Source organism: Stegostoma tigrinum, chromosome 7 (assembly GCF_030684315.1).
Source record: "Stegostoma tigrinum isolate sSteTig4 chromosome 7, sSteTig4.hap1, whole genome shotgun sequence".
NCBI lineage: Eukaryota > Metazoa > Chordata > Chondrichthyes > Orectolobiformes > Stegostomatidae > Stegostoma > Stegostoma tigrinum.
This window is the reverse complement of record NC_081360.1, coordinates 91,408,268-91,429,613: the sequence shown is the minus strand read 5'-3', so window position 1 is coordinate 91,429,613 and position 21,346 is coordinate 91,408,268. Positions and strand designations below refer to the sequence as shown.

General features: G+C 42.7%; 1 protein-coding gene across 3 annotated transcripts in view; it reads right to left on the bottom strand.

Moving 5' to 3' along the window:
* The window catches only part of LOC125454282 (contactin-associated protein-like 5), an 821,154-nt gene that overhangs the window by 449,865 nt on the left and 349,943 nt on the right, over positions 1–21,346 (bottom strand). For all 3 annotated transcript variants that reach the window (XM_059647522.1, XM_059647523.1, XM_059647524.1), the window contains one exon: positions 5,055–5,316. In XM_059647522.1, the coding sequence (XP_059503505.1) occupies positions 5,055–5,316 (262 nt within the window). The remainder of the gene's footprint in view (positions 1–5,054; positions 5,317–21,346) is intronic.

The window sequence follows — 21,346 nt, the reverse complement described above, 5'->3', positions numbered from 1 at the left end:
CAGCTACAATACCGACTTTCAGTGGTTTTTATTTATTAAAAGGTTTATATTTATTACTTACAGATATTTGCAAGTCTACTGAAAGTCGGTATTGTAGCTGAAATTCAATTATACGCATTCTCCCCCTTCTAAAATAAAGTTAATAGACTTTATTTTCTTGGTTAGGTGATGGGGTAAGGCATTTTACCTGCCAACTATCCTTCAACACATCCTGCAAACCAAAACAGCTGTTATTTTGTATAACTTTACACTCCTATGAATAAACTTCAATTCTAACTGCAGGATGGACAAGATAGTCATAAAGAATTATATTTAGATACATCAAAACAGATTTGGAAGACAGCTTGAAAGTAAATCGAGTTTTGAATTGAAAATAACATTCATCCAACAATATTGACAGAGACGGAAATGCAGATCATCAGCTCCAAGACAATATCTTCAAGGGCTCAACAGAATCAGGCACAGTTTCCTTCGACTGCAGGATAAATCATGTGGTATTGCTTTCTCAAAAATGAGGCAAGGCATCCCAGTGAGGTCAGGAGAAGCAGAAGGCTATGCTCTGAAAACAACCCCTGTTGACTGAAGGCGACAGGAGGAGAGGAAGTTAACAGGGCTGAAAACCAAAAAAACCAAAACTGCAGATGCTGTAAATCGGGAACAAAAACAGAAGTTGCTGGAAAACTTTAGCATGTCTGGCAGCATCTGTCGGAGAGAGAAGCAGAACTTCTTCAAGGTGGGCATGCCCAGAAGAGATGCGGCAGTGAGTTAAGCACTAAATAAAAACCGACACAGTAAGACACTATTCTATGCAGCAACTGAACTGACAGTTTGTACTTGAAAATCTGGTGATCTGATCCAATAAGCTAGAAACATAGGAACAGAAGTAGGCCATTCAGGCCTTCAGGCCTGCACTGCTATTCACTACAATTGTGGCTAAACAAACTTTTCAATGCCTTTTATCCACCCTATCCCTCTTGGTAATAATAGAATTTTAAGAACAAGAGAACAAAAATACAGCATTATGTTTGGATTAATTAGAACAACAATAATAAAAACTGAAAGAACTGCAGATGATGTAAATCAGAAGCAAAAACAGGAAGGCTCACTCGACCCAAAATGTTAACTCTGATTTCGCTCCACGGGTGCTGCCAGACCTGCTGAGCTTTTCCAGCAATTTCTGTTTTTGTAAGAGCTATAATAATGTTGCGTGATTCAATACAATGTTGTGAGTGTCTTGTACCAGGAAAGGTGAGTTTTTTCTTTTGAAGTGTGAAACTTATGTGTTGTGAATGTGAAAGAATCTGTAGCCATATCTGAAGAAGAACGGGGAATTCTTCTGATATCCTGGTCAACATTCTCCTTCAACTCAAAACAGATGAACTGGTATTTTTCTCTGTCCCTATTAGTGGGATCCTGCTGTGAGGAAGTTAACTGCTGTCAACACTAACTATATTTCAAAATTAATGGGATGTGAATCATTTTGGAAGCTCCTGGGATCATAAGTTACTACATGATGCAATTTAGTTTCTTTTTTTTTAATAGGTTAAGCAGTTAGGCAATTTAGTTGCAGTAATGTTACTGACAATGATTGAACCTCTTCAAATGGCATTGCTACAATAGCCAACGTCCTCAGAGACAAATCCCATGATTGAACCTCCATTGAAACATATCATGATTTAGCAATAAGGAAGGGGTTAAGCATAGTCAACGGATATTGTACTAACACAAATGAAGCCTCTGTGGAAATCAATCAAAATAAAAATGCAGAGAACATGGAAACTTCCAATTTAAAAGCAAGAGTTGGTCACTCGGCCCCACGAGACTTCTATCCCATTTAACGAGTTCGTGGCTGATCTGATTACCTTACATTCCCAGCCACACATGCTAACCTTTCACACCCCTCCTTTTCTTCTCAAGAATCTATCTACTTCTGCATTAAATCAATTGAAAGTCACTCAGCACCTTGTAAAGAAGAGCGTTCTAAAGACTCACAACCCTCTAAGAATTATTTCTCCTGATCCCTGCAGGAGACACCTACATTTTTAAACTGTGAGATTCTACAATCTGAAACATCTATTTTCCATATGCACTCTAACGAGACCCTTCGAAGTCTTATATGCTTCAATCAAATCAACTCAATTTACTATTGAAGGCAGATTATTTTACAAAATAATCTCAGGAGACTGAGGTGCAGGTAAATGGTTGTTTATTTTGCTGACACTTGGAGACAGAGCTCCAGCCTCAGCAAGGAATCTCAGATATTTATACATTGCAAGTTCACAAAGACACTACATTGTTTAGATAAACACTGTTTTTTTTTCACATGAACCAAAATCAGAAACCACACAACACCAAGTTATAATCCAACAGGTTTATTTAAAAACATAAGCTTTTAGAGCCTTACTCCTTCTTCAGGTGTCAGTGGGCATTCAAAGAAAAAATGAGGTTCCAAAAGCTTGTATTTTCAAATAAACATGTTGGACTTTAACCTGATGTTGTGTGATTTCTGACCTTACCCACTCCAGTCCAATACTAGCACCACTGCATAATCCAAAACAGCAGAGGTGTCTTATAACTCTGTTGCCATCCATTCCCCCTGCTGCTTCCTGGACCCTTCACTCCAATCCTACACTTGGCAAAATCCCAATGCTTTATCATATAAATGTTTGTTCAAAGTGGTACAGGGTCGCCATCACACTCCACTCTAAATAATGCCTCTGAGTAAGTGTTGGTTCATGTTGCATTTTTACAAAGTTCAGTCGGCCTGCTATTGCAGTATTCTGAACTTGCTTGCGTGTTTCCAAACTACATTTTAATTCTTGAATAAGAATAACTGGAAAATGAATGTTAAATAAAATCTTAAAATGATTGCTGCTTACAAACTAACAAAAACTCATTACTTCATTCTAACTCAGCCTAACTTATGCCATACCCAATATTTGCACCAACGCTGTGGTGCAGTGATGTATTGAAAGGAGAGACAAGTTGCCAAAGCTTTTAATTTTGCACTCATCAGGACAAATGCATGAATGCCATGTTTCCTGTGATCACAACAATTTTTACTGCAGTAGAAAAAAGGTGTGTTGAGCTTTATTTTAATTATGCGGGGATGTGGGGGTATATATATTCCCACTGATTTTTCCATTGCCACTCTTCAGCCAATCAAACCTAACCAATCAGTACCCTTATTTCTGATACTGGAAATTCTAGTGTTTGCTTCAAACTTAGCAATCTTGCATTTGTTGTGGTGAATAACAGGCAAAAATCTTCAGGAACTCGTGTCTCTTTTCATGAATATTCAAGAAGTGATGTAGAGAATATTACTTGTTTGTAATTTAGATTGTAATAGCTCAGGTTGCACAAATTGCAGCATTGTAGTTGTGTTCAATCCAAAAAAAATAGCATCATCAGAATAAATCAAAATCTAAAGGAAAACCTCAGAGCAAGATAGTGTTAAATCTGTTTGCAACTTTCCTGAAAAAAATTTACTCATAGGATGTGGACCTTGATGGCTGGGCCAGCCGGAGAAGGGGCGCTGTGAAATTAGGCTGCCTTCTTAAACCACTGCAGTTCATGTGCTGTAGGTAGACCCACAAAGCCACTGGGGAAGGAAATTGTAATTTTCTAATCCTGTACTTTACAGTTCAACAAAGGCTGTAATTCGACATATCATTTGTCTGAAAGAGTCATGTCTCACCCGCAGTTAAATATGGCAGGAATAAGCCAAACCCATGCTTGGCTCCCTAGAACAGGAACACAGATGTCAGTTGTGACTCAAGAGCAGTTCTCTTGCCAGAATCAAAAGATGGTGGGGTCATGTTCTACTTTAATATCTTGAGCACATGATCCAGTTTGACTGTCTGGCACAGAATTGAGTGCTCACCACTCACTGCAGGTGTCATCGTTCAAATGAGACATTAAACTGAGACCTGCATTCGCTTTCAGATGAGTGTAAATATCCAATGGTATTTTTTGGAAGAACAGCAGGGAAAATTATTCCCAGTGACCTGGCCAACATTCTTCCTTTAGTCAACATTACTATCTGATCAGCATCTCAGTGCTGTTTAAATGACATTGCTTGTTTTCAGATTGGCTGCTATGTTACATAATAGTGACAATAATTCTATCTGCCTGGAACTTGTGGGTCATCCAGACAAGGTGCTGGCCTTGACTGTGTGTTGCAGACTGACACAGTCCAAGGACAATGGCTAGGTGCTGAAGGAAGCACTAAAGCTTGGGGCAGCTACCACCAAAGTGCAGCGGGGAATGACCACCATCTGAGGCCTTCCTGCTGAAGTTAATTGGAGGTCCATTCTCTCCCAGTACCTCAAGTGAATGTAAAAATAATCTTGTATGTGTAAGAGATGCCTTCAGTTTGTTTGGATCGAGCCTAACCCCAATGTTTGTTTCCTTGACATACCACTGTACAAACCGTGCTGTATCTACGAATATGTACAAAGGTTTATTTGATGAATAAAGTATATTTTTGGAATTAAAAAAATTCAATCTATCTTTATTAACTGTAAAACACCATGTTGTGCCCTAAAGATGAGAAAGGTGCTGGATAAATGCATAGTCTTACTTTTATACGCCTCACGTTCTTTTATTTATGAACATTTTTTGATTTTTAGCCGAAAGGTCTGATTTCAGACTTCAATGGCCGAATGTTAGTTGTGTCAGAGCCAGGATTCCTTTGGGACCTCTGCATGTATGACTGAGGTAGGAGACATAAGCTTATCTGATACTTAGCTCTCTGTACAGATGATGCAGGCTGGGTTCATGATTGACAGTCTAGACCTACCAAATTAATGCCCCAAATTCCAAGCATTGAAGCTGTAGGGCTTCCTGATAAGTAGCTCTCAAACCTTTACAAAACTCATTTTCTGCTAAGTACTGAAGCATTAACGTAAAACCCACTGATATTTTCACAACCCCTAGGAAGAAAAATAAATTGTCTGCCAAAATGCTTTCCTGAAACCTAGGAGATTTGTCTGACTTTTGCTTTCAATATTTCTGCTCACACCGGACATGAAGTAATCAACTGTTGCAATTACCTGTAGCAATGTCAGTTTGGGTCCTTGACAGTTTCAGAATGGTTATTTTCAGCTTTCCATCACTTAGATGAATCTGTAGAGTTCCAGATGCTTCATGAAGTTCATTGTGCAGCAAGAGACCATCTTTGTTCCATGTGCGGAATTCAAAACTGACAGACAGCCCATCCATTTGAGGTGTGCCAGGCAGCAACAGGTAACTGCTGGAGCTCATAAATGTGACTGGAATGATATGTGCCTCTGAACATGAAAAAGTTACATTGCCCTAAAGAAACATGAAGAGAAAAAATAAAAACATAGTAATGGTTGATTTTACTTTTAGGAGCAAAAGCTTATTGAGAAAAGAGGTGTCAGATTCTTCGCAAGCCAAGATTAAATAAAAGCAACAAACATTTTTTATTGAGCCTGTAAGTTCAATAAGACTAATATTGAGTAGTTCTACCAGAAACAATATGGCAATGTAGCCATATTTGTGCTCTCTGTTGAGGGAAAGAGATAAATGGGTTACCACACCTCAGGCAAGGGGAGAGGTAGAGAAGGAGAGTCCTTCACAGCAACTTCAGCCGGGAATTGAACCCATACTGTTGGTGTCACTTTGCATCACAAACTTGCTGTCCAGCCATCTGAGCTATCCAACCCAATGTGGAGTAACCTACAAATGCTGCATTGTGCTTATTATTGCATAACAGTGACATTGCTGCTTGGTTGCATTTTCCCTGGGCTCTTCAAAGTGGTGTTCTACTCCAAATAAAGTGGAGATTTATTTCAAGTTGTGAAATAACATTCCCATAATGTACCCGTGAACCCCAACCCCAACCTAACTGTTAATTCCACTGAAGTCTTCTAACCTTTATTGGCCATTTTCTACCTCGACAGGTGTAAGATTGAGAAAAACTCCCCATAATCTAAAGTATTGTTGAACTTTTCAGCACTGTTAAATGAAAACTAGAATATGTTCTGTGGAGAACACATAAACGCATCTCAGGGGTAGCATTGTGGCACAATGGCTAACATTGCTGCCTCATGGTGTCAGAGACCTGGGATCGATTCCACCCTCAGATGACAGTCTGTGTGGAGTTTGCACATTCTCCCCATGTCTGTGTGGGTTTCCTCCCACAGTCCAAAGATGTGCAGATTAGATGGGTTGGCCATGCTAAATTGCCTGTAGTGTTGAGGGATGTGTAGATTAGGTGGGAGAAAGGGAGATGGGTCTCGGTGGGGTGCTCTGAGAGTCAGTGTGGGCTTGTTGGACCAAAGGGCCTATTTCCACACTGTAGGGATTTGATTCTATTCTAATTATGATGGCTGACTGGAGCCATTGTTCAGCCTGAAATAACAACTTATACCTCCAGTCTGAAAGAACAATCAACAGAAACAAAGTCTAGCCCGAGACAGCTTCTATACCTTGGGCTACTCAGCCCCCCTGACAATAATGGAAATACTGGAAATTCAACTTTCCTTGAAATCCATTCACACATATGTTCAATTATTGGGAAACCAATTGACTTCAGAAGGAAACAGCAGAAACACAATGAACAACACTGCTTTGAGGGGAGATAACAGGGTACACAGTCTGTATAACCGCCAGCTCTGATCTCATGCGGTGGTGAGAGTCTTTTTCTCCACAAAATGCTTCTGCACAAACAGCTTCCCCACAGCCTTCCAGCACCACCGACCAGCTTCAGAACTCAGAAACACAACAGTCACACCGAGAACCAAGAACAGGGACGTCACACACAAATTGTCAAATCCAGACTGTTCCAGAAATGGGAAATGTCTTTAAATTTCAAACTTAATCTGATATAAAATATTAAAGAACATAGTTAAATAGTTATCCAGTAATGTTGCAGACTAGATTCAACTGAGTCTACCCAACTAACAACTCAGAGTAATAAAATGTGAGGCTGGATGAACACAGCAGGCCAAGCAGCATCTCAGGAGCAGATGTCTAGGCCTGAAACGTCAGCTTTTGTGCTCCTGAGATGCTGCTTGGCCTGCTGTGTTCATCCAGCCTCACATTTTATTATTTTGGATTCTCCAGCATCTGCAGTTCCCATTATCTCTGATAACAACTCAAAGTGTTGTTTAAAAGTACTGCTTAGAAAATAAGTTTGGAATAGCACTGTAAATAACACATTGGGTTTTTATTCTTTCATGGGATGTGGGTACCACTGGCAATGCCAGATGTTGCTGTTCACCCCATTTGCTATTGCAAGAAATGGCTTGCCAGGCCATTTCAGTGAGCATTTATGAATTATATTCATTGCTGGTGGCATGGAGTCACATGTGGTCACACCAGGTAAGGAGGGTGGATTTCTTTCCCTAAAATGCTTTAATAAAACAGAGTCAGTTCTTATAGCAATCTTTGATTGTTTCATTATCAAGGCTAGCTTTCAATTCCAGGTTTTTCATGAACTAAAGTTACATTTTACCAGCAGCCATGTGGAACTTTACATAAAGGTCCTCAGAGCTCTAGCTTGACTCTCTAGATTTTTTTTTGCAAGACATTAACACTATTTTACCATCGCTGTAATTATGATAATGATATTACAACATTAATCTAGGATGTCTAACTTAAAGTAAAGAAATGATGCAGAATTGGGTCCAAAATCAGACTGCAGATTAGTTACAGTGGCTCTCTATGCACCTGATAGCATGTACAAAGTTCCATCAACGTCTTTCATTGGTACAAGTAATGCTTGATAGTTTCCTAATTCCCAAATATTTGTCCTTTAATGTCACTGTTCAAAGATAAAACAGGTGTTAAGTATTGCTGGAACTTGGAACTACTACACCCTCATGCACAAATGCCCATTTAACACATTTAAATCCCCTAAAGTACTTAATTCCTTCTAAAACTGAGATTTTATTCATTAATTCATATGATTAACAGCACTTTAAAGGGTCAGTTGTCTTTCATATGAATTAATGAATAAAAACATAGGTTTTTTTTAAAAGGGATTAAGTACTTTAGGGGAATTAAGTCATATTCTACTTTCACTGGTTTACTGTTTGATGACTCCTAAAACTGATCATTAAACCCCAGGTTGTAAGTTTGATTGGCAGCTCTTTACAGGGCATCTGTCTTTAAAACTTACAAACTGGTAATAATGACAGGTTTTAGGAGTCCCATCAAGTAGTAAATCAGTGAAAGTAGAATTGATTGGATATGGGAGTGTGGCTTCCAGGTCCTAGCCACCACCACCATTTGGATAAGTCATGGAGGCTCCACAGATCCATGAAAATCCTGGCCAATATCTCCCAAATCAACCAGCTTCAACCATTTAGCCAAAGGAAGAACCCACATGAAAATGCCAGCACTTCCAAGTTTCACTTCATGAGGTTAGTCATGGCTCACATCAATTGGAGACTCCCATGCTGTTTTGATCCCTTTCAATTTGCCTACCAGCACAACAAATCCACTTCCTTAGGCCTACACTCATCCCCAGAGCACTTTCTTTTCTTTATTCATTCACAGGATGAGGGCATCATTGGCTAGGCCAACATGAATTTTCCTTGTCAATTGACCGAGGAAGCAGTTATGAGTCAACCACATTGCTGTGGGTCTGGAGTCACATGTAGGCCAGACCAGATAAGGATGGCAGTTTCCCTCCCAAAAGGGCATTAGTGAACCAGATGGACTTTTCTGACAACCAGCAATTCATGGTCAACATTAGACTCTTAATTTCAGATATTTCTGAATTAAGTTTCCACCAGCTGCCACGATTTGAAGCCACGTCTCCACAACATTACCTGGGTGTCTCAATTAACAGTCTAGTGATAGTAACACGAGGCCATTGCCTCACCTCACAATAAGGATACCTATGCCAGGCTTCTAATTATCGACTACAGCTCCATCTTCAACACTATAATCCCAATCAAACTAATCTCCATACTCTGAGACCTAGGTCTCAGCTCGACCTTCTGCAACTCGACCTTAGCTTCCTGGCCCACAGGCTGCAATAAGTTAAGATAAACAACTGCACTTCCTCCACAGTAATCCTTATAATCGGTGCCCCATAAGAATGTGTACTCTCTATACATTCAAAACTGCATGACCAAATTTCGTCCGAATGCAATCCACAAGTTCGCTGATGACACGATCATTGTAGGACAAGTCAGAATACAGGATAGAGACAGAATGCTTAGTGCTGTGCAAAGATAACAATGTTCCTTCAATGTCAGCAAAACTAAAGAATTGATCATTGACCTCAGGAAGAAAGGAGGAGGACACGTCCCTACCTACATCAATGGAGCTGAGGTGGAGAGGGTCAAGAGCGTCACATTCTGAGGAGTGAGGATAACTAACAATCTGTTTTGGATCTCCTGCATAGATGTGATGGTCAAGAAGGCACAACAATGCCTCTTCTTCCTCAGTAGGCTTAGAAATTTCGGCATGTCTGCAACAACTCTCGCAAACTTACACAGATGGGCCATCGAAAACATTCTATTTTGGGACATCATGACTTGGCATGATAACTGCTCTGGTCAGGGCAGCAAGAAACTGCATAAGGTTGTGAAGACAGCCCAGATCATTGTGAAAGCCAACCTGACATCCATGGGCTCCTTTCACACTAAATAAAAACCAAAACAACTGCAAATCATATAAATCAGGAACAAAAGGGTTCCGAGGAGGGGTCATTGGACTTGAAACATGAACTGATATTTTTCTTCACTGATGCTGCCAGACGTGCTGATCTTTTCCAGCAGTTTCTGGTTTTGACTCCACTTCCACTTCTTGTTATGCAGAAAGGCTGCCAACATCATCAAAGAGCACTCTCACCCTCGTAATATTCTCCTCCAACCTCTCCTGTCAGGCAAAAGATATAGAAGATGAAACAGGCGCACCAACAAGTGCCAGGACAGTTTCTTCCCCGCTGTTATTAGTCTTCTGAACGTACCTCTCTAATTTCAAATCTAATGATAATGTTGCTTTTATGCACCTCCTTGTTGGTCTCACTTTGTCTAAAACCCCATGATCTGCATGTTCCGTATGTCATGATTTGCCTGTACTGCACATAAAACAAAGCTTTTCACTGTACTTTGGTGCATGTGACAACAATAAATCAAATCAAATGTCTTCCCTAAGTTGCATATCAATGTTCCTTCACTGTATCTGAGTTAGAAATCTCCTATAACATCATTGTGGATAGAGGGACTGCAGTGATTCAAAAACACAGCATTTCACCACCTCCTTTATTTGCAACTAAGGATAGACAACAGATGCTGGCCTTTCCAACAATGTCCACATGCCAAGAATGGAAGAAAGCAACACCAATTCAGGTCAAGGTTATAGGGCCAATCAGAAATTCTGGGATAAGATGTCAGCGTAATATCTATGAAACTGATAGATGAATTAAAAATACATTATTAGCTTTTAAAAGGAAATTTGAAAATCCCTTTAGCCTGATTTGTTTTTTTCACATTATTAAAAAAATTCTTTCATAAACTAGAATTTCTTTTTTTTTTGAATATTGTTGATACCTGATGCAGAATTTAAAAGAACAGTCTGTCTTGCAGCCAGACCTTCCACTGACTGAGGACGCACGGTCAGTCCTAAGCAAGGGGCTCACCTTTGCCCCCCTACAACCACACATCAACGAATACCAGTCACGGTTGGACACAGGGTGGCGCAGTGGTAGTATGGCGCACTGACCTCTACATCGCCAAGGCCAGACGCCAACTCTCCAACACCACCTCCTACCGCCCCCTTGATCATGACCCCACCCCCGAGCACCAAACCATCATCACCAACACCATTCATGACCTCATCACCTCAGGGGACGTCCCACCCACAGCCTCCAACCTCATTGTTCCCCAACCCCGCACGGCCCGTTTCTATCTCCTTCCCAAAATCCACAAACCTGCCTGCCCTGGTCAACCCATCGTCTCAGCCTGCTCCTGCCCCACCGAACTCATCTCCACCTATCTGGACTCTATTTGCTCCCCTTTGGTCCAGGAACTCCCCACCTACGTCCGTGACACCACCCACGCCCTCCACCTCCTCTAGGACTTCCAATTCCCTGGCCCCTAACATCTATTTTCACCATTGACATCCAGTCCCTATACACCTGTATTCCGCATGCAGATGGCCTCAAGGCCCTCCGCTTCTTCCTGTCCCGCAGGCCCGACCAGTCCCCCTCCATCGACACCCTCATCCGCCTAGCCGAGCTCGTCGTCACCCTCAACAACTTCTCTTTCGATTCCTCCCACTTCCTACAGACTAAGGGGGTGGCCATGGGCACCCACATGGGCCCCAGCTATGCCTGCCTCTTTGTAGGTTACGTGGAACAGTCCCTCTTCCGCAACTACACAGGCCCCAAACCCCACCTCTTCCTCCGTTACATTGATGACTGTATCGGCGCCGCCTCTTGCTCCCCAGAGGAGCTCGGACAGTTCATCCAATTCACCAACACCTTCCACCCCAACCTTCAGTTCACCTGGGCCATCTCCAGCACATTCCTCATCTTCCTGGACGTCTCAGTCTCCATCTCAGGCAACCAGATTGTAACTGATGTCCATTTCAAGCCCACCGACTCCCACAGCTACCTAGAATACACCTCCTCCCACACACCCTCCTGCAAAAATTCCATCCCCTATTCCCAATTCCTCCGCCTCCGCAGCATCTGCTCCCACGATGAGGCATTCCACTCCCACACATCCCAGACGTCCAAGTTATTCAAGGACCGCAACTTTCCCCCCACAGTGGTCGAGAACGCCCTTGACCGCGTCTCCCGCATTTCCTGCAACACATCCCTCACACCCCGCCACCGCCACAACCGCCCAAAGAGGATCCCCCTCATTCTCACACACCACCCCACCAGCGTGCAACGGATGCAACGCATCATCCTCCGACACTTCCGCCATCTACAATCCGACCCCACCACCCAAGACATTTTTCCATCCCCATCCTTGTCTGCTTTCCGGAGAGAGCACTCTCTCCGTGACTCCCTTGTTCGCTCCACACTGCCCTCCAACACCACCACACCCGGCACCTTCCCCTGAAACCGCAGGAAATGCTACACTTGCCCCCACACCTCCTCCCTCACCCCTAGCCCAGGCCCCAAGATGACTTTCCATATTAAGCAGAGGTTCACCTGCACATCTGCCAATGTGGTATACTGCATCCATTGTACCCGGTGTGGCTTCCTCTACATTGGGGAAACCAAGCGGAGGCTTGGGGACCGCTTTGCAGAACACCTCCGCTCGGTTCGCAATAAACAACTTCACCTCCCAGTTGCAAACCATTTCCACCCCTCTCCCATTCTTTAGACGACATGTCCATCATGGGCCTCCTGCAGTGCCACAATGATGCCACCCGAAGGTTGCAGGAACAGCAACTCATATTCCGCTTGGGATCCCTGCAGCCCAATGGCATCATTGTGGACTTCACCAGCTTCAAAATCTCCCCTTCCCCCACCGCATCCGAAAACCAGCCCAGTTTGTCCCCTCCCCCCACTGCACCACACAACCAGCCCAGCTCTTCCCCTCCAACCACTGCATCCCAAAACCAGTCCAACTTGTCTCTGCCTCCCTAACATGTTCCTCCTCTCACCCATCCCTTCCTCCCACCCCAAGCCGCACCTCCATCTCCTACCTACTAACCTCATCCCACCTCCTTGACCTGTCCATCTTCCCTGGACTGACCTATCCCCTCCCTACCTCCCCACCTATAATCTCCTCTCCACCTATCTTCTTTTCTCTCCATCTTCAGTCCGCCTCCCCCTCTCTTCCTATTTCTTCCAGAACCCTCACCCATCCGCCTCTCTGATGAAGGGTCTAGGCCCGAAACGTCAGCTTTTGTGCTCCTGGGATGCTGCTGGGCCTGCTGTGTTCATCCAGCTTCACACTTTATTATCTTAGTCTGTCTTGGAGTGCCATGTTGAAGAAGATTATAACACTGTCAGCTCACACATATTTATGGAGCGCCCGTCACAGTGTCCCAGTGATTAATTGCTCCGAGAATGGTAAATCTAACTTCTTATTACTTCTGTGATGTTGTTGCATGGAATTAATAGCAAAGTCAGAATTCTTATTCTGTTTAAGAAAACACCAACTTACAGCTCTATTTAAATTTCTATGATTAATAGTGGTGCAGGATTTCCTTGGAAATCGGCAATTGGAGAAAATTAGAAGATGAAATCGTAGATTAATTTAATGTCTCAAGTGCACAGGACAGTTATATTTTGGTTTGGCAATTTTTTATCCTCAGGCAGGTGAGCAACACCAGGGTTGGCAGTTGAAATGTGTTTCCATTTTGCTACTACTGAGCCAAAGCAAGAAACGTTAGGTGCAGAATAAAGCTTCCTAGAATCTACACCGTCAATATCAACACAGTGTGGAGTTGGAGGAACACAGCAGGTCAGGCAGCATCAGAGGATTGGACTAGGGGAGCTCTGTCTTTTTTCGGGGGGGAGGGGCTTGAGGGCAGAAGTGCGGGAAATGCAAGAGATACAGTTGAGGGCAGTTTTGATCACGATATGGGGGGAAGTTGTTGTCCTTGAAATAGGAGGACATCCAGGATGTCCAGGAGTGGAATGCTCCAGCTTGGGAGACGATGCAGTGGAGATGGAGGAATTGGGAGGAGGGGATTGCATTTTTGCAGGAAGGTGGGCGAGAGGAGGTGTAGTCAAGGTTGCAATGGGAAATGGTGGGTTTGAAATAGCTGTTGATGTTGAGGTTGTTACCAGAGATGGAGACTGAGAAGTCCAGGAAGGGGAAGGAGGTATTGGAGACCGTCCAGGTGAATTTGAGGTTAGGCTGAAAGGTGTTAGCAAGGTTGATGAACTGTTCAAGCTCCTCTTGGGAGCACATGGCAGCGCCAATACAGTCTTCGATGTAGCAGAGGAAGAGATGGGGGATGGAGCCAGTGTAACAGCAGAAAAGGGAATGTTCCATGTATCCTACATGGAAGAGGCAGGCATTGAATGGACCTACACAGGTGCTCATACTCACCCCCTTAGTTTGTAGGAAGTTGCATGAGTTAAAGGAGAAGTTGTTCAGGGTAAGGACAAGCTCTGTTAAGTAGATAAGGGTGTTACTGGAGGGCTCTGGTTGGGCCTGCGGGGCAGGAAGAAGAGGAGGGTTTTTAGGTCATCTGTGTGGGGGATTCACGTGTACAGGGATCGGATACCCATAGTGAAGATGAGGTGTTGGGTGCCAGGGAATTGGAAGACTTGGAGGAGGTGGAGAGCATGGGCGGTGTCCCAAACATAGGTGGGAAAAGCAAAGTCAAGGTAAGCGGAGATGAGTTCAGTGGGGCAGGAGTAGGCAAAGGGAATGGGTTGGCCGGGACAGTCAGGTCTATGGATTGATGCTGCCTGACCTGCTGTGTTCCTCCAGCTCCACACTGTGTTGACTCTGATTCCAGCATCTTCAGTTCTTGCTGTCTCTTACGCTGTCATTAAGTCCTTCCTAATCACAGAGAAAAGCAATACCATCGACAGAAAATCACGGCTTCCTAAAATACTAATGACCTTGAGGGGAAAGAGAATAGGTGGTGCAGCTGACCCTCTACTGCTTTGTTTCAGTAAGAGCTATTAGACAATCAGCACAGAGTCAAAGAGTCGTAGAGCATGAAAACAGACTTTTCCATTCAACCTGTCCAGGCTGACCAGATTTCCCAAACTAAACCAGTCCTACTTGCCTGCATTTGGCCCACAACTCTCTATTATCTTCCTTTTCATGTACCCGTCCAAATGTCTCTTAAATGTTATAATAGTACCTACATCTGCCACTTCCTCTGGCAGTTCATTATACACATGACACGCCTTCTGTGTGAAAAACGTTGCCTCTCGGGCCCCTTTTAAATTTTTCTCCTTTCGCCTTAAAAATAGGTCCTCTAATTTTGGACTGCCCTCCCCTCGGGAGAAAATCTTTGCTATCCACTGTATCTGTGCCTCTCATGATTTTATAAACTTCTCTCTTTCATTCAACATGAAAGTGTGGCTTGTGTAATACACTTGTTCCATGACAGAGACGTCCAAGCTTAATTTTTTTAACAGGTTTTATTGATATTGATACAAATAATACAAATTATTTGTAGAATCACAGAAAGAGTCAGTGGCAACAAAGAAATCAATTCATTCCTTTTGCTGATATTGGCCAGATGGTGGAGAAAAATGTTCTATATTTACCAGGATGTTGCCTGGAATGGAGGGAAGGTCTTATGAAGAAAGGTTGAGATAGCTAGGGCTTTACTCTTTAGAACAACAAAGGATGAGAGGTGACTTGACAGAGGTGTACAAAATGATCAGAGGTATAGAAAGAGAGGGCAGTTATAGACTTTTTCCTCCGGTAGAGGTAGCTATTATGAGGGGCATAGTTTTAAAGTGAGAGGAGGTAGATATAGGGGTGCCGTCAGAGGTAGGTTCTTTACTCAGAGAGTGGTAGGGGCGTGGAATGCATTGTTGGAGAGGGTAGTGGAGTCGGCCTCATTAGGGGCATTTAAGTGGCTATTAGGTTGGCATATGGATGATAGTATAAGGTAGGGGAGGAGGTTAGATAGACCTTAGGTTTCGGGTAAAAGTTTGGCACAACATTGTGGGTACTGTGCTGTACTGTTCTATGTTCTATGTTCTGTGTTCTATGTTCTTTTTCTATGTTTAAAAAGAGTCCACTGAACGTGAACAACATCAGGCCATCACTCTATCATCAATACCAAAACTGATAAAACTGTTACTATAACCATAACAGGCAGTGTTCAATCAAAAACATGACTCAAGCTCTAGGTGCAGCCTATCATCTTTTGAGATAACCACCTGCCATCACAATCCAACTAGTCCCATTCGCGATTGCCTTTCTCCCTGTAGTCCATGTGACTATAAAACTGTAAGAAATAGGAATACAAATAGGCCATTCAGCCACATGATTCTGTTCTGCCATTCAATATCCTCATGGCTGATCAGACATTCCTCATATCCATTTTCTTGTGTTTTCCCCAAAAAAATTTGATTTCCCTCCTGATCAAAAATCGATCTCAGCCTTAAATATACATGGACACTCTGCCCCATTGTTGTCTGTGGCAAGGATTTCCAAAGACTCACAACTCTCTGAGAGAAAAAACCCTTCATCTGAGTCCTGGAGCATTTTTCTTGGTGCAGCTTTAATTCAAATTGCATTTTGAAAATTATTATTTTACCTGTATTTACTGTTTTGGGCAGTTTCCCTTTTTGTGCTGGCCCAGGGCGTGTGGAAATTATTCTTATTTTAAAGAAAGGTGGGTAGATTAACATTTAACTTTGTTAAGTACTGGCAAAGTAGGAATTTAGAAGAATCAAGATTATAATTCAAACTTTTCTGAATTTTCCCAAAGCTTATATTTACCAGGCACAGTCAGGGAAAGGGAATAAAAGTAAAGCCATCATAGTCATACGGAACTTTCGGATTGCTCTCTCATTAGAGAAAGAGACAACTGCTGGTAGTTTAACCTGAGGATCACAATGCCTCAGGTGAGGAGAGAGGTCGAGAACAAAAGACCTCAGCCAATGCAGGAACTGAAACCACAATGTTGGCAGCACTCTGCTTTATGAGGAGGAATGAGGAGGGCAGATCAATTCTTTAAGTGGATCCCGTGAATGTCTGATGGTGGTCCTAACTCAGAGAGTAGTAAGGGAATGGAACGCTTTGCCTGCAATGGTAGTAGATTCGCCAACTTTAGGTACATTTAAGTCGTCACTGGACAAGCATATGGACATACATGGAATAGTGTAGGTTCGATGGGCTTCAGATCAGTATGACAGGTCGGCACAACATCGAGGGCCGAAGGGCCTGTACTGTGCTGTAATGTTCTATGTTCTATGTTTTTACCTGTCAGGAGGGTAATGGGATTAGGAGATAAAATGCAATGCATTATTTTGAGCATTAAGCATCACTAAAACCTTCACTAATACCTGCACTGATTGCTTTATAGAAAGTGCAGCGGAGATTCACGAGGATGTTGCCTGGGCTGGAATGTTTCAGCCATGATGAGAGAGTTGAATGGTAAGGGCAGGTGGGGAGCAGCATTCTCTCTAAGTCACATGTTCATCCAGCCACTTTTGAAGTTTCTGCAAATTGGCATGCTGACACCTTGCAGGCTGGTTTCTGGAAACCATGCTGTGGATGGACCTCATTGAAAACTTAGAGGGAGTACTGTGCTGTAGTTGTTTGCCATAGATGGGAGATTTGATTGAGGTGACTAAAAAAAACAAAACAAAAAGTGATGTTTCAGTGCATAAAGCCATAAAGGGAAAGGATATAAAAACAGAATACAAATAAAGAAGATCTTGCATATAGTAAAATGCTAACTGAGAAGCATTAAGTTGAAGTGTTGCCTGAAAAGAGCCATAGCAGTGACACAGAGTACTTGAAGAGACTGGGCGCTGTTTAGGTAATCAGATCAATTTTTTTGATGGTTGGAAACAAAATAAATGGAAGTCTTCTAAGATCACTCCTGTTCCACTGAAGGCCTCCTCCACCAAGCATTATTGTCACTTTCGAAAAATGGGTAAACTGCCAGACCCAGAGGAAGTATATCTCAGGCAGTTGAGAAAAAGCAAGGCAATGCCACAAGAGGACAAAAAGTCAGTGAATTTTGTGCCAATCTGTCAAAAAGGGTCAGGTAATTGAAATAACTCCACAGAGGCCAGTATCATGTCACCAAGTCATCCTTTATTTACACGAGTCATCCTTGACTATAGCATTGCCTCAAACAGATTCCGGTACCAGAATGTCCGTGTCTCTGACAGTCCTGTCAGCCAGGCCTCCCTGATTGGATCAGATTAACAGTCCTAATCGCAGAGTTCAAATTCTATGAGGTCCAGCTTGCTAACCTCGTTACACCCACTACAACCCTCCTCCTCTGAGTTCGAGGACAACAGCTGGTCATTTTTCTTGGCGATCTTCCTGGGATATTTTAGCATCAGGTTCAGTTCCTCCAACTTGGCGTCTGATTATGGGAGGCGTGTAACGCGTGGGAGCCAGCCTCTTGTGCCAGGAGCACCTCGGTCGAATTTTACTCCTTTTCTTAGCAGTAAAGGAGGCAGGGTGGCTGCTTCCATTGGTCTATCTCTGGCTCACAGGACTCAACACTTGACAAAGAGGGTGAATCCACAACAGCATTTCCAAAGATTACGAGGGACTGTGTACGTTTTGCTTCCACAATGTTGCAAATACGTGGCTTTCCTATAGTCCACTTGCTTGTTCGGGACTGTCGCATCTCCCCAAACTTTATGCGTTCTGGTCCTGACGTCGCGTTGACCATGCCTCTTAGTCATTTGGGGCCATTTCCATGACTCTTCCAACAAGATTTGTCCCCTGTATCATACAGTCTCTCTCACTTGGCTGAGTCTTGTGTCTAGCACTGGAGTTACTGATACAGTTTCCCTCTCCCCAACCCCTGGGAAGATCAGCCAACCTAATGTACAGTCTTCTACCCATCAGCAACTCTGTCGGTTTTATCCCTGTAGTTTCTACAAGGCCATTGGATAATTGGCATGCAGCTGTCCTTGTATGTCAAATATCCTTTGACTTTAAGAAATATCCAAATTCCCTGATGGTAAATGATGACTCATTATCCATGACCGATAATTCTACGGTTCCATGTGTTGTAAAAGATACACATAGTTTTTCTACTGTCATTGCAACGTTTGGTGCCCAAGCAATGTGGCTATGACTGCTCCTAAGCCTGGCCACCAGACAGAACTTCTCACCAATATCTTCATTTTGGAGACAACTGGACAGAGTTCAGCTGGTATTTGATGGTAACTTTTGCTCAGGGCAATCACTCTTGCTTTCTTTAAGAATATACCATCTCCTACTGCGAGCTGGTCTGTTCGGATCCAAAAAGATTACATCTCTAATTGTGATGGCTGTTTTGTTTCCCCCATTAATACCAGTTGTTTCAATTTGGAAAGGATTTCTGTGTCCAAAGTCTGATATTGTCAACCTTAACCAGAATTGTGTCCAGAAAATGCAACATCATTATAGACTTTTTCATTGCTGGTCGCACTGATGGTGCATCTGCTATTTGGAGGCGGCTCAGTGCACCAGCATTCACAACTCAGCATCCTGGACAGTGCTCTAACATATAATTTTTAACACTTAGTATTAGAACCCACTGCTAAATATGGCCCAAAGCAACTGGGCAGCAGTGTTTTCTCCTCTTTAAGCATATCACAAAAAGGTTTGCATGGAAAGTTCTTTACACAGAGGGTGGTGGGTGCCTGGAACGCGTTGCCAGTGGAGTTGGTAGATGCAGGCACGTTAGCATCTTTTAAGATCTATCTGGGCAGGTACATGGATGGGTGGCGAGCAAATGGACACAGCCCCTTAGAAAATAGATGACAGGTTAGACAAAGGATTTCGATCAGCGCAGTCTTGGAGGGCCGAAGGGCCTGTTCCTGTGCTGTAATTTTCTTTGTTCTCTTTGTTCTTTGCTTGTGATTTGAGATTGTCACAAATTTTTGTCCGCAAAGGTATTGGTGGAACTTCCTGACTCCAAATATGACCGTCAATCCTCTTTTTCTTTTCGGATGTTTTTACACTCTGTATTAGCCAAAATGTTGGATGCATGAGCTGTTGGCTACCTGGAGTCTCTCTGATCAGGATATGTCCTGAGTGAGGCTATGCAATTGTCTACACTTTCAAACGACATTCTTTAAGGTCAGTCAAACCGGCGAGTGTGTTTACTTTCAGCACAATACATTGCAATTCATATGTTCTACCTGCCACATTTCCTAGTAATAAAGCCAATTACAGGACTTGTTTGGAGTCCAGTTGGGCTTTTGCTGGCAGGCATTTTGCATAGTTACATCATTAATCCTGTATTCCAGATGGTCTCTAACCAACTCATTAAGGGTTAAACCAAATTCACGTGCTTCTGCCAGTCATCTTAATTTAGTCAACAATCCTGATATGGATTCCCCGGTTCTCGAATTGCTGAGTAAATATGATAGTGACACAGAATTAGAGGAGGTTTGTGATCGTAATATTCCTTAATATGTCCACCAATTTTGGAAAGGTTTTAGTAGCTAGTGCCTTAGGGTGAGCTAAGTCGCTAATGAGAGAAAAAGCTGCAGCTACACGAGCTGTCAGAAGAATTACTCGTTTTTCATCTGCCATAGTGTCGTTTGCCCAGAAAAAAAACATTTTTTTCCCACATACTGGGCCCTGTCCTTGACAGCAGCATTGAATGAATCAAGCTTCTCAAACAAAGACATGATGAAAGAAATGCTAACCCAAATTCAAAGCCAATTGTTGTGAGCAAGTTTCTTCAGGATCCTGCTTTACTCTTGTTGGCACTAAAGTAACACCACACAAGTCAGTATCTCATCAACAACTCACACTATATCTATACATAAACAGCCCTTGACTATACAGAATCCTTATACAGAATCAGGTACCAGAATGTCAGTATTTCTAATGCTCAAACTTTTCATGCCAGCCAGGGCTCCCTCATTGGATCAGATTAGCAGCTCCAAACAGGAAACTCACATTCTATAAGGTCCAGCTGGTTGACCTCATTTTAAGCATTACATTAATAGGACAAGATAATAAAATGTGAGGCTGGATGAACACAGCAGGCCAAGCAGCATCTCAGGAGCACAAAAGCTGACGTTTCGGGCCTAGACCCTTCATCAGAGAGAGGACACTTGGTTATGAACCAAACAGCTCAACCTAGGTGATGGTCAATCGATTTTATTTGGAAAATTTCTAAGGGTAGCATCATTTTCATTTAGAATGGCACAGATTAATTAACAACAGTTAACATGGTTATGTTAAGGGAAGCTTGTGTCTGACTAACTTGAATTATCGTAGAATTGTAGAATGGCTGCTGCACAGACCAAAGCCATTTGGCCCGTTTAACTCCTGCCAGGTCACAAAAACCCCACCCCATAATATCCAACGCATCCATGGAACTGAACTCCTTCATTTCTGTAACCAATTCTGCTTCTCCACTTCACTTTGCTTAAGAGACCTATTACAAAACTGTGTTTGGTAGAACGCATAAAAATAATGTTTCACTGTTTGCTCACAGTTAAAGAATTGTGCCATTTGGCTGGGCACAACTAAAAAAATCTTGCCTCATATCATAAATATTAATAATGTGACTCTTACAGGAAAGACCTGTCTGTTTAAGTGCCAACTGGATCTTTTGAGCAATCAAATTAAATTTATGACGGAGAACTGCTGACTCTGACGGATGGTATATTCTGCATGGTGGCTGATGATCCTTTCACAAATTATATTAAATGAAGGAAAATCAGGTAGCTTTTTAAAAGGCATATGTTCCATCACAAAACTGCCTTGAAAAC